The sequence below is a fragment of the Patella vulgata genome, chromosome 5 (genome assembly GCF_932274485.2).
Source record: "Patella vulgata chromosome 5, xgPatVulg1.2, whole genome shotgun sequence".
In the NCBI taxonomy this organism is placed as follows: domain Eukaryota; kingdom Metazoa; phylum Mollusca; class Gastropoda; family Patellidae; genus Patella; species Patella vulgata.
In genome coordinates this window covers 53,320,403-53,333,990 of record NC_065883.2, presented here as the reverse complement: position 1 = coordinate 53,333,990, position 13,588 = coordinate 53,320,403, and the positions used below count along the sequence as shown (strand labels likewise).

The 13,588-nt window shown below is 33.3% G+C and overlaps 1 protein-coding gene across 1 annotated transcript in view; it reads right to left on the bottom strand.

The window, feature by feature from the left end:
• Nucleotides 1-13,588, bottom strand: part of LOC126822496 (uncharacterized) — a 40,689-nt gene that overhangs the window by 15,471 nt on the left and 11,630 nt on the right. The window contains exons 7-13 of the mRNA XM_050551421.2: nucleotides 7,166-7,269; nucleotides 6,451-6,688; nucleotides 5,339-5,488; nucleotides 4,633-4,780; nucleotides 4,178-4,273; nucleotides 3,397-3,476; nucleotides 2,903-2,986 (exon numbers count right to left, since the gene is read on the bottom strand). Of these exons, the coding sequence (XP_050407378.1) occupies nucleotides 2,903-2,986; nucleotides 3,397-3,476; nucleotides 4,178-4,273; nucleotides 4,633-4,780; nucleotides 5,339-5,488; nucleotides 6,451-6,688; nucleotides 7,166-7,269 (900 nt within the window). The remainder of the gene's footprint in view (nucleotides 1-2,902; nucleotides 2,987-3,396; nucleotides 3,477-4,177; nucleotides 4,274-4,632; nucleotides 4,781-5,338; nucleotides 5,489-6,450; nucleotides 6,689-7,165; nucleotides 7,270-13,588) is intronic.

Genomic DNA, 13,588 nt, shown 5'->3' with positions numbered 1-13,588 from the left:
ACTCCTCTGTTTTAGTAATTTCTTTTAAAATGCTAAAATAGCATGTGACAATGTCGCTAAACACTTCCTGTTTCGCATTTAGTGGGGTTTTTGAAATCGGATAAAAATTATGACCTCTTTAGGGTCCACAAGCTAGAAACGCGATTTTCCATACAATCAGGGGCCATAATTCAGGAAGTTACGGTCCGAGATCTGTGCTAATATCGAAAGCAGGGCTCACACTGGCTTTCAATTTTTTTCCGCCAAAATGGATGATAATTTTTATATATAAAAATGTTCATATTTTTTTTCCGCCAACTGGAATATTTTATCTGCCAAAAATGTGTGCTAAAAAAGACAACATCTAACAATTTTATGTCTCAGCTAGGCTTATTTTAATAAGCCTAGCTGAGACATAAAACCGTTAATTGTTTTATAATATTCGAATATTATAAAAATATTATAAAACAATTAACCATACCGGTATATAGAATACAATATACAACAACTTTAAAAATCTGTCTGTATATAATACATTAGCACAGTTTGGATTTAATAAGGTCAGATTTTTTTGGGTGACTTTAGTCTATTTGAACACCGTACTGCACAATATATTTTCAGTATTTACACGTTAGATCTCATTCAAGGATTGCCAATTTTCTATAAATTTATGTGTTGCGTGTACAATTGGCCAATAGTTATTTTCAGGTACCGTAAAGGTATCAGAATCTGAATCACTGATAGAATGATATAAATTTCAATTATATTTTTGTAAGAGATGCTTACAATTATACCCGTCGTTCACCTTTAGATCATTTTGGCGAGGGTAATAGGATACATATGGCGAAATGATTTCTCGCTCAAGAATCGTCGCTATTCAACTCGTTCTTACGTTTCCGACCAGTGGTGATAATATAATTTGAAATAATGATATCTGATAGGCATGCTTGTATGTCTTACATGACGTATATGAAGCCACTGTAAACGAATTCGGGTATCAAAATTGTAGTATACTCATACATACAAAATGATAAGGTTCCTAAAGAACGATAAACCACGGACACATCAAAACTTGATCGGGGACATCTTTATTACCAGAAGCACATGTACACCAAAGCACTATGGGTAAAATGAACACCAGAATATTCTACCGGTATGACGTCATACATAGCGTAATAATAATACGAAGCATAACCATAAATACTACATTCCTACCCCTTTAAAAAGTTGTACTGTTCACATAAACTAAAATGTCTCTATTTGAGGGAACAAAACAAAATAAACGTTAATTATTTAAAAATTTCACACAAATAGTTCACATAGTTAACTTCTCTGGTGGTTTTCGAACTCTCTGTGGGTAACGTTGTTTGGTATCAACTGGCTTGACGGGTGATGTTGGAGTATCAATACTTGTTGCTTGAGTACTTGTAGTCGATGAAGTACATGCAGTATTTGAATTATTAGGCAATAACAAATCTGGTCCATAATCGGGTACTAACGGTTTAGATGATGTTATATCAATCTCTGTATTGGTTGGGCTGTTACCATTTGAATCGACAGTATCATTACCAGGTAACAAATGATCAATGTGACAATAACGAATTTTACCCCCGGTTCGGACAATAAAGGTCTGTAAACCTAATTTTTTTGTTATACGACCAGGAATCCACCTATTAATGTCTCCTCGAAAGTTTTTAACTTGAACGAATTGTCCGACTTCAAATGAACGCACTCTAACTCGGCTGTCATGATTCTTTGCTTGCAGCTCTTGTTTATGAGTGACAGTCTGTTCAAGATTTGATTTCAACAATGTAAACCGATTACGAATTTGTCTTTTCAAAAACAGCTCGCTTGGTGCACACCCAGTAACAGTATGTGGAGTAATTCTGTATGTTAATAAAAAAGTTATCAAGTCTATGTTGTAGAGTTTGGTTGGTATGACCTTCCATAACTTGTTTCAATAAACCTTGTTTAACGGTTTGTACTGATCTTTCCGCAGCTCCATTTGATGCAGGATGACTTGAGATAGGCTTTACATACATCATTGGCAATTATCAATCAACTAATCATTAATCCAAGACAACTAATTAGTATTACTCATTGACACAATCCAGGTTATCAGCCAGTTGATTAATAAATAGTATTCCGCCACGTGATTGACACTCAATTAATGGTTAATCCAGGATAAATACGATTAGAATTTTAAGATTTTTTTCCGCCAGTTCTCAAAAAGAATCGCCAGTATCGCAAAACATTATCGCCAAAATTTTTGCCAAAATCAAATTTTAATCGCCACTTTCATATTTTTATCGCAAATTGCGAGTTTGGCGACCGACAGTGTGAGCCCTGATCGAAAGGAACCAAGATCTTTGGGTTATAAATATGCATTTCAAGGTGGACAGGGGCGATGACAATATACATTACATGAAAATGTGGGCGTATAAAAACGATGACCGATTTATATTTCAATAATAAATGTCCCTTTCCACTTTGTTTACAAAAATACAGAATAATGAATTCAATACATGGACGCAATGAAAACACAGCAATTTTATAAACGTCAAGCCCTCACTACTGATCTCTAATCAATCAAGGTTCTGGTGGACAATAATGGACACTGTCTTTCTCCAAATACAAATTCTCGCGTCAACTGGAAGCAGAATTGCAATTAGAATGGAGACTGATCCCACAAGCAGCCATTAAGAGGCTTATAGCCATCATGTAGCAACGTTTCATGGCGCATGTGGCTGCTAGAGGTGAACACAGGTAAAGTAAAGCTGTTGTTGCCTCCATGGTTGGTTGTTGATTTTCTTGTGTTGGTAAAAATACAATCATGCCAAAAATCAGTGGTGTGTTTTCATTGCATCTCAGTATATCACCAGCTTTTTTATTACATGTGTTATTTCATTTAAAAAAAACTTACAATAACTGTATACTGCAAAAATCTTCCCTTAGTAATCTGGAATATTCCTAATCCATGTACTTCATCTATATCACCCATAAGTGACTATAAACAAAAAATGCACAGGTGGGATTTAGCATTAAGTGAAATATAAAATCTACTTGTCTTTATGGATATCAACCCTTGTTGATAAAATGAAAAAATCCTTTGCAGAGCCCCATAATTTTTCACCTTATTTACCATGTGTTGATATATTGGATATGAATGAAATAAAGATAGTATTTATTAACCAATGTCTATTCATGTAGTGTTTTATGTCACTGTACAATCTCCAAAGACACAAAAAAGAGTCTTTCCTCCTATTTGAAATTTTAGAAAAAAAAAAGTCCCCAGAATCTTTAAGTCTAGATAGTTTAAAAGCATGCACTACTGTATCTGAAAGAAATGGGTTGTTTAAAAAACAGATTGATGATTTTTTTCTTTATTGTAAAATTTCATAAATAATATATACTTACATATATACCTTCTTCTATAAAACCATCCATTAGTAATTTATTATCTACAGTTCTTATCTCTACTTTCTTTAAAAACATCACTATATTAATAAATAAATACACATTTCAATAACTCTTATAATAACTAATAAATACAACTATTTCAATAACTCTATTAATAACAAATAAATACAACTATTTCAATAACTCTTATAATAACACATAAATACACTATTTAAATAACTCTTATAATAACACATAAGTACATTATTTAAATATACTAAATAAATATAGTTCTTATTATAACAAATAAATACAACTATTTGAATAATACATAAACACAACTATTTCAATAAAAGATCTATTAATCTATATAATAAAATCAAAGATGTGTGCATATCGATCAGGCTTTGTCGCCGCGGTCCACCTCCACATATGTGGTATAAAATTAACCAGCATGACCCCATGAATGTTTAAGGCCATCACAATCGGCCCCTGGCAAATTGGGCCTGGGCCCCAGGCAAATAACGCTTCGTCATCGCGCTCTACCCACACATGTATGGTATAAAATTAACCAGCATGACCCTGTGAATGTTTAAGCCATCGAATTTGTCGAAATTGGGTCCCAGACAAATTTCGGCAACAGGCGAAGTCAGGTATCCTGCTAGTAACATATAAATATATAACTCGTTATTATTATAACAAATTTTCATTGGAATAATATTTTCAATGAAACAGTACAGAATGAAAACTCCATTTCGAAAGAGTGTATCAGATAAGTATTTTAGCTCAGTAAACCTACATGTTCCTATTTCTTCAATCCATTTAGAAGCCTGCATTACAGTGAAAAGGAATCCATTTTTAAGTTTGCTTACAGGTAGATTCAATGGTAATAAACCTAAAATTAAAATCATCCAAAAATTACTGAAAGACAAAGAAGCGAATAAAGCAATAAAGTGTGCATTGTTATTTGTCGACACTGTGTAATAGCATTGATGGGTAAAACCTGCATATCTGATCATGTGCAGTTACATCGTGCATTTACTAATAGAATAAGGGAATACATTTAATGTGAAGGGTGACTACATGCCCACCAGAAACCAGGTGGGGATTTAAGCCCCTTCCCTCATATGTGTTCCTTAGTTAAAATATTTCAAGCCCCTGGAACCTCATTTTGGATCACAGCGTTCCCCCCTACTATATGAATTAATATTTATTATAAGCCAAAGGAGAATCCTATATATATATAACAATTACCTGATAATTTACTTGATGTTAACTGTATAGAAGCTATTTGTTCTTTATGATTTGTTAATTTAATAAAGATATGTAGTCTATCATCTATAACAGTCATAGCTAATGCACCTACAGTATCAGTTAAATCACCTCGTAAATGTAAATGAGACTGAAATAGATTTCATGAACAAAATGCATTTTCCATATGATCAAAACCTTGCTCATAACTTCATCTAAATTGAATTCAAAGAAGGGTTATCTCTTCCAGGGTACAATGACTAGCAGTAATATGTCCTTAGCAGTAGTCTGGAAAACTAGACGTAGCTCACAACAACTACGCCAATGACCTTATCAGGTTTTCAAAATTAAAGAGAATTACCTACCAATTAATATTTCGCTTTATCGAATCTAGTAACTCGGAGGAGGTATAAACTAAACCCAATAGTCGGACAAGCTTATTTAATATCAATAGGATAATATGTAAATCCAGGTGCTGCTGTCCATTTTGAATCAGTACGGTATTCAAATTTACAGGAACTCATTCAGATATTGCAAAAATCAAAGATTGCGAGAAAAGACCGAGCGCAACTGAAAGGTGAGAATTATCCATGTCAATGATTAGCTGCATGTCAATGTGAAAGAGGAGGTAATTCTGCATGACAGTAATGATTTGTTGAGGACCTACTGAGATAAACAAGACCATAAAGTTTAGTACAGTAAAACTTACTATATAATGTCTTGACGGTGGAGAACAAGGACCAGTAGGATATGTGGCTGCCGGATAAACTGCTTTAACACCAAGAAATTCAGGTGAAGATAACCAGCCTACTTTACTATACTGTGTATGCATAGGTGCATAAATACCCTTTTCATATTCCTGAAAAAAAATTTTTTTTTTTAAAGGCTCAATACCACTCTTGTTGTAACTGAATAATATGTCCCAATCTTTATTCTGGTCAACAAATTGTACTATTTTACAATATTCCAATTAATTGATGATACAAATTTCATCTTAACACACCTAATTTAAAAAATTGGAAAAATTCAACTAAATGATTTGAAAAGTCTGACGTAAAGCTTTTCAAATGTTACTTGGATTTAAAAATATTTTTGAACCCTCTGGACAAGTAAAATAGGATTAAATGGATAATTTACACAACAGGTAGGACACAAACACATCTAGTACTTAAAGAATAAGGCTATTTTTTATTTTCTGGAGCTGTCAAGCCAGCAAGAGTGTTATTGTCCCTTTAAATAACAGTTGAAAACTGTATGAAAGCAGAGTCAGGATGTTCCTACAACAGTCAAACCTGTTTGCTTTACATCAGCTTTTGGAATTATTGAAAAATGTCCTTTGATTAGTACTTTATATAGACACTCTGTGTTATTTCATTTGTACAATATGAAGTTAAATATAATATGTGAAATGGACAGTAATATTACATCTTTGACTTTTATCTTAAAGACCTGATTTGCCATTTGCATTTTTGCTGAAATATCATTTTGTTAAGAAAACAAAATCAAAATACAGCGCTAGATAAACTCCCCGCTTGGATTCATTCCGATTTAAACTAGGCCCGCCAGGTTTCTCTCTGTAACAGTAACCAATAAAAGATGGTGCACCTGGTCACACTCAATCAGCATGAATCAATGAAAATACAATTTATTACAACTTTGTAAATACTGAATGGAACTGAGCCATTTTTGGACTGGTATCCCTACCTATTAGAGATTCAACTTCCACAATATTGTAGTTTGCAAGGGATTAATATAGTGCTAAATGACACACCAAGTCTTTAATTTAATCAAGGGATATTACAAATATATCAAACTACAAACCTCATGTTTCATATCTAATACTCCAATATACTCAGTTGTAGTTGTAATAATGTTGAGATACAATTCACCATCCATAAGCATTCGTGACACATTATCTGGTACATCTCTAAACTTGATATTTATACGACTTTGATCGTAATCATGTGGACTAACTGGTGAGGAATATATAACATCATATACAGGTGGAGTGGTATTAGAATTACCCAAAGTAGATAGACCTACTTTCATCAAACCAGTTCTAGATATTTAAAGAGAGAGAGAGAGCGATCAATGAATGGGATTCAACATCTCAGGTTGTTTTAAGACAAACATATTATGTTAATATTTTCATTTCTCTTTGTACCTGGGCCAAGTAGTGGTGTAAATATTGCCATAAAAGCCAGATTTCAGCCTATTCTTCCAACTGCCCATACACAGGTGGACATCGTTTTTTCACCTGATCAGAAATATTAAAGTTTCTCCTTGTCAGCAATTCTAACCTAGGAAATTCTAGTCAAGAATACAGCACTCATTACAATTTTAACAAATAATTCATGTTTAAAACTAATGCATTAAGATAGTCACTTCCTATGTTCCATTATCTAACTATTCTAAGATGGCGTCCTTCACGAATTTTACAAACTAACTGAAATAGATAAGTTAAACTCTTAATACCAAGAAAGTCACACAGAAAGCATAGAACACGGTTTTCTAAATTGAAGGCAACATGACTTACTGAAAGACTTTCCTGGGTAGGTCAGCATGTATCTGGTTTAAAACTTCATCATATACAGCAGCACCTGCAACTGGACTAGTTGATTTATCAGATTTTAATTCAGCCTATAATTGAAATAACATACAATTGAAGTAACATACAAATACATGCATAATGATAATGGATTTGACATAATAGATGACTTTCATTAATTACTCGCTCATTTATCTTTTTGTAAAAAGTTGAGCAATCAAAATATTGCTAACCACTCTGCTTAGATTGAATAGAAAATGCTTGTTATAGAACTTAGTCAAGGTTTGGATGGAGTAAAACTATACACCACATTTCATCATTCTCACTTGATCAGAATCAAGAGTTATCGTGTTCCAACGCATCGACAAAGCAGTTCAGTCTGATCAGGAAATGATGATGATCTAACTCAGTCAAGACACTGAACATTCTGTCAGCTTAAAGGAGGCAAGTAGCTAACTCTATATCATCCACAGTCTTCGACATTGCAAACACGAATTATTGGTCAATTTAATTCAGCATTAATGTTGCAATCTTACCGTGAAAAGATGGACTTCTGATATCAAATATTTAAGACAAAATGAACATTTTAAAATTGTCACATGATTAGAAATTACAGTAAAAACACGAATGATGGAATGTAATCAGTTTATATACATTCATTTACATTATTATATGTGTTGTGTTGTGACTCATTTGTGTCCATTTGTAGGTGCCAAAGAATCGAGATTTAGCTCCTTTAAAGCAAAATTATTGTGTTCCAAAATCTCACACAAATAGTATCAAAGCTTTCATGCTCCAAAGTCTTAACCAACCCAATTGTTTACCTCTGCTCATCCTTAGCATAAAATGCCCATCATCAAATCCTGTAAAACCATTACCTAATGAACACCTACAGCTAGTCTAATTAGAAACAGGGTTATTGTATCCCAAAAATGTGATGGACAGAAAGACAGACAATCCCATTTTAATAGTCGCCTACTTTCTACAAAAGGTGGATGAAAATAAAAACAAGCGGTTACCATACAAGATACGCCCACATTTTGCAAGAGCTGTACAGAGAGCGAGCTAATAAAAAAGAAGTGATTTTTCATACAATCAGGGGCCATAATCCAGGAAGTTAGGGTCCAAAATGTGCAAATATCAAAAGGAACCCAGATCTTTGGGATAAAAACATATATTCTAAGTTTCATCAAAATCAGATAAAAATTGTGACCTCTAGAGGGTCCTTGATATTATATACTTTTATACTATACACGTGCGTACAAGGAGCGGTCATTTTGATAGGCAGTTATGGTCAGATTCTCACAAAATTCGAACTCAACCATCATTATGGTTTAACGGTGATACATTAAGCTTTTTTTTTTTTTTTAAACATATAAAAATTGTGACCTCTAGAGGTCCACAAGCCAAAAACAAGATTTTTTCATACAATCAGGAGCAATAATCCATGAAGTTACGGTCCGATATGCGTGAATATTGAAAGGAATTGAGATCAGTGGGTTATAAACATACATTTCAGGTCTCATCAAAATTGGATAAAAATTGTGACCTCAAGAGTATCCACAAGCTAAAACTGTGATTTTTTTGTACAATCAGGTACCATGTTACGGTCCAATACATGCAAACATCGAAAGAAACCGAGTTCAAGTTTCATCAAAATCTGATAAAAATTGTGATCTCTAGAGGGTCCACAACCTTGTTATCAGATACTTTTACACTATTTGTGTATGGGGAGCTGCCATTTTGTCAGGTAGTTTCAGTCCAATTTTCAGGAAATTCGAAACAATATGTGGAACGTCCGATTGGACAGGGGGGACGGCAATATACGGCCATGTGAAACTGTGGGCGCATAAAAATTATCTCAAGAATCTTCAAAACATAATTCATCTCCTATTATTAGCATTGCCTTGAATTTATTTAATTATACATAAAGCCTTTGAAGATAGTCTTCATTTATTTTCTCATAATATAAACTGTATCATATCAATTATAGCAGTAATTGGATATGTCTGTTTATTTTGGAAAACAGGAAAGTCGGTCTGACAAGAAATGTTAAAGATAGGTTGCCAGGCAACGAAACATACGCCCATGGTAGCTAAATCGTCCGAGCAGTCTACAAGGGTTGTCGCATATTTATTCTTTTGTAGGTAATGGGGGGCATTTACAAGACATTTTCATACAGATCAGATTATAATTTTTGTCGCTTGAGGGTTCAGAAGGTTCTACAAACTGAAACAAGGGCCCTAACTCTGGAAGTAATACAAAAATTGTTGAAATTTGACAGGCTTTTTCGTTTTACTAATTTCATACAAATCAGATGATAACTTTTGTTATTCGAATGTTCACAAGGTACCCAAAGTAAAACAAGAGCCATAAATCTAGAAGTAATTGACGAAAATTGCTGAAATTAAATAGAATTCTTCGTTTCACTAAGTTAAATGATGCATATAAATTTCATACAGATCGAATAATGATATTTGTCGGTCTAAATGATGCATATAAATTTCATAAAGATTGGATAACATTTGTAGGCTGACCATTGACAAGGTTGAACAAAGTGAAAAAAGGGCCATAGCTCTAGACATAATTAACGGAAATTGCTGAAATTCAATAGGATTCTTCGTTTCACTAATTTAAATAATACATATACATTTTACAAAGATTGGATAACATTTGACGTTAGAGTGTTCACAAGGTTCAAGAATGTGAAACAAAGATCATAACTAGACGTAATAAACGGAAATTGCTGAAATTCAATAGGATTCTTTTATTTACTAATTTAAATGACACATATAAATTTCATACAGATCGGCAGATAACTTTTGATGTTAGAGCGTTCACAAAGTGCAAATAAGGCCATAACTTTAGAAGTAGAAGTAATTAACAGAAATTGCTGAAATTCAATAGGCTTCTTTGTTGTACTAATTTAAATAATACATATAAATTTCACAAAGATTGGATAACATTTGACGTTAGAGTGTTCACAAGGTTCAAGAATGAAACAAAGATCATAACTCTAGACGTAATAAACGGAAATTGCTGAAATTCAATAGGACTCTTTTATTTACTAATTTAAATGACACGTTTAAGTGCAACAAGGGCCATAACTCTAGAAGTAGAAGTAATTAACGGAAATTGCTGAAATTCAATAGGCTTCTTCATTTCACTAATTTAAATAATGCAAATAAATTTCACAAAGATCGGATGATTACTTTTGGTGTTACAGCATTCACAAGATTTAACAAAATGAAACAAGGGCCATAACTCTACAGATGTAATTAACAGAAATTGCTGAAATTCAATAGGATTCTTCTTTTTTACTAATTTTTCATGACTCATATAAATTTCATACAGATCGGCAGATAACTCTAGAAGTGATTAACAGAATTTGATGAAATTCAATAGGCTTCTTTGTTTCACTAATTTAAATAATGCAAATAAATTTCACAAAGATCGGATGATAACTTTTCGCGTTACAGCATTCACAAGGTTCAACAAAGTGAAACAAGGGCCATAACTCTATAGATGTAATTAACAGAAATTGCTGAAATTCAATAGGATTCTTTTTTTTACTAATTTAAATGACGCATATAAATTTCATACAGATCGGCTGATAACTTTGGATGGTATTGTTAGAGTATTCACAAGGGACATAACCCTAGAAGTAATTAAAATCAAATAGGATTCTTCATCTCAGTCAATGTAAACAACATATACCAATTTTAAAACAATCGGTTGATAACTTTTGGCGACGACAGAGAGACAGACCGACAAATGGGGGCGATGGCAATATACGCCCACATTTCCATGTGGGCATATAAAAATGAAACACAGAAAATTAAACTGATATCTCAGGAAGAAACACAAGATATTTTCTAATTTAAAAAGGTACTGATAAAAAAAATTGTTCATGGGTCGGTTTTATTCCTGTTGACATATTCCAGCGAGAGCATTTATGGCACTTAGATAAACAGATATATGAAGCCTTGCTGTCTCGTTATACAGTAGTTTGCTTCATGTTTAATGTACATTACCGGTAATTGATTGCATTCATGAAATATGTCTACACTCTCAGACACCTCATGAAATTATAGCAGTGTGAGTAAAGTGTATCATACTTCACCGGTAGTTATTACTTTTTACTAACACTCGAATCAACTACAAAAAATCCATGAAAAGACAGACAAGATCTATACAATAATAAGTGGACTTCCTCGATGGGAATATATCATCAATATATAAACTAATAAATAAATATATGATATAATACCATGAAACTCAATATCCCAGTGTGTATACTACTCTTGTCTAGAATTGGGGGGGGGGGGGAGATACAACAAGACATTGGATTGAATAGAATCTTTCGAGACGAATCAGTAATTAAATTTATACCAGATACTATTCCTAAAATTTCACCTACAGCCGTATACAAATTTTTACCTCCAATTCGTTACAAAATATTTAAATACCATGAAACTATTGAAAATTTTACGTACAAGAATTTATTGACAATTTACAACATGTCAATACGCTAACTCTCCTTTTAAGGATAAGTTTCATGACCGTATACTCACAGGAAACTTCGATATTGTTGAAGATAAAAATTGTAAAATCCTTTTCTGCTTTGGACCACAATATCGAGAACAGGAAGATATAGTCTGATGTGCGCAAATATCGAAAGGTACCTTTGGATAATATTATATACACTTCAAGTTTCATCAAAATCGGATAAAAATTATGAATTCTAGAGCGCCCACTATTACATACTTTACACTATATGCGTACAAGGAGCGACCATTTTGTCCAGCAGTTTCGGTCACATTTTTACGAAATTCAAACAACCTTCATTGATGTGTAATGATCATATATTTAAAGGTTTTTTAAAATTGAATACAAATTGTGACCTCTGGTGGGTCCACAAGCTAAAAATGTGATTTTTCGTACAATCAGGAGCCATAATTAAGGAAGTTACGATCTGATATGCATGAATATCGAAAGGAGCTAAGATCTTCGGGTTATAAACATGCATTTCAAGTTTCATCAAAATCCGATCAAAATTGTGACCTCTAGAGCATCCATAAGCTAAAAACGTGATTTTTCATACAATCAGGGGCCATAATCCAGTAAGTTATGGTCCAATACATGCCAATATCGAAAGGATACAGAAATCTTTGGAATAGACCTATATTTCCAGTTTCGTTAAAATCGGATAAAAATTGTGACCTGTAGAGTGTCCACAAACAAATTGAGGATGGACGTCCGGATGGACAGGGGCGTTGGAATAATACATCCACATGAAAATGTGGGAATATAAAAACACATGTAAGTTTATTGGAATCAAAGTGACTGTCTCATGTTAAGTCAAAAGAAAAAGCAGATATAATATAAACGGTCTGACACATTAATAAGCGCAATTATTGGGTCAGGCGATTAAATAATCGCCTCCTTTCTCAATAATCATTATCATGATTATTTTTAAAATAATCGCAATAATGAATTGAGAGAATCAAATTTACAAAATTTGGAAAGTATTTTGTACTATTTCGGCCGAATTCTCATCAAAATGACAGAAGGATGATAAAAGTAAAACATCTCATGTAAACAGTTTCTAGTTACCCACTGCAGGCAGTGCTGAGTAGAGCGTGGTTGTCATAGAAACCAACTCCATTGACCGATTGTTGACCATTGATTATCCAGTCGGCAACTATGATATAGTATAAGTTATGTGTTATGGATAATACTTCTTTTATTAAAGATACATTATGGGAGATTTTAATAGAGAGTTGGCCATTCTTGCTATAACAGTTCAAAAATAGATGATGAAAGAAGAATATATTCAAAATTTCAGTCAAATTGTAATTTTTGACTAAAAATAGGAGTCAACTCTCTCTTCACCATCTCCGAGAATGGCCGATCGTTTGATTGACAGGCGTTAACTCCACCTACATAATCTCGATTATCAAGTAACGTTTTCAATGGCTTTGGTACCGTTAGCATATTCGGTTTGAGACGGGGTTGCAATTCAATTCGTATCACATTTATTTTTACTACAAATTAAAAATAAGACTTTTAATAAGAAGCGAAAGTTTGAAAGGAATGGACCAAATCAATGAGGCATAATTATACCCGACTTCTTGTTAGCCTGCGTGTACTCTTGTACTGTAACTGGTAGACCTACGTAACTCCCAAAGCAGACAGATAGGAAACAGTGATCCAATGGGGCTGTTTATCAATTTCTACAATTTTTCTGTAAACGCAAGTGTCAAAAGAGCGTATAATACTGACATCCAAACTATCATTTTAACCACAACTAAACATAATATCAAGGCCGGATATATCAAACTTTCAATCAAATTGACTGACATGCCGCCTCGTTCAACAGCGGCCTCGCTTCGTACACTCTATCATTTA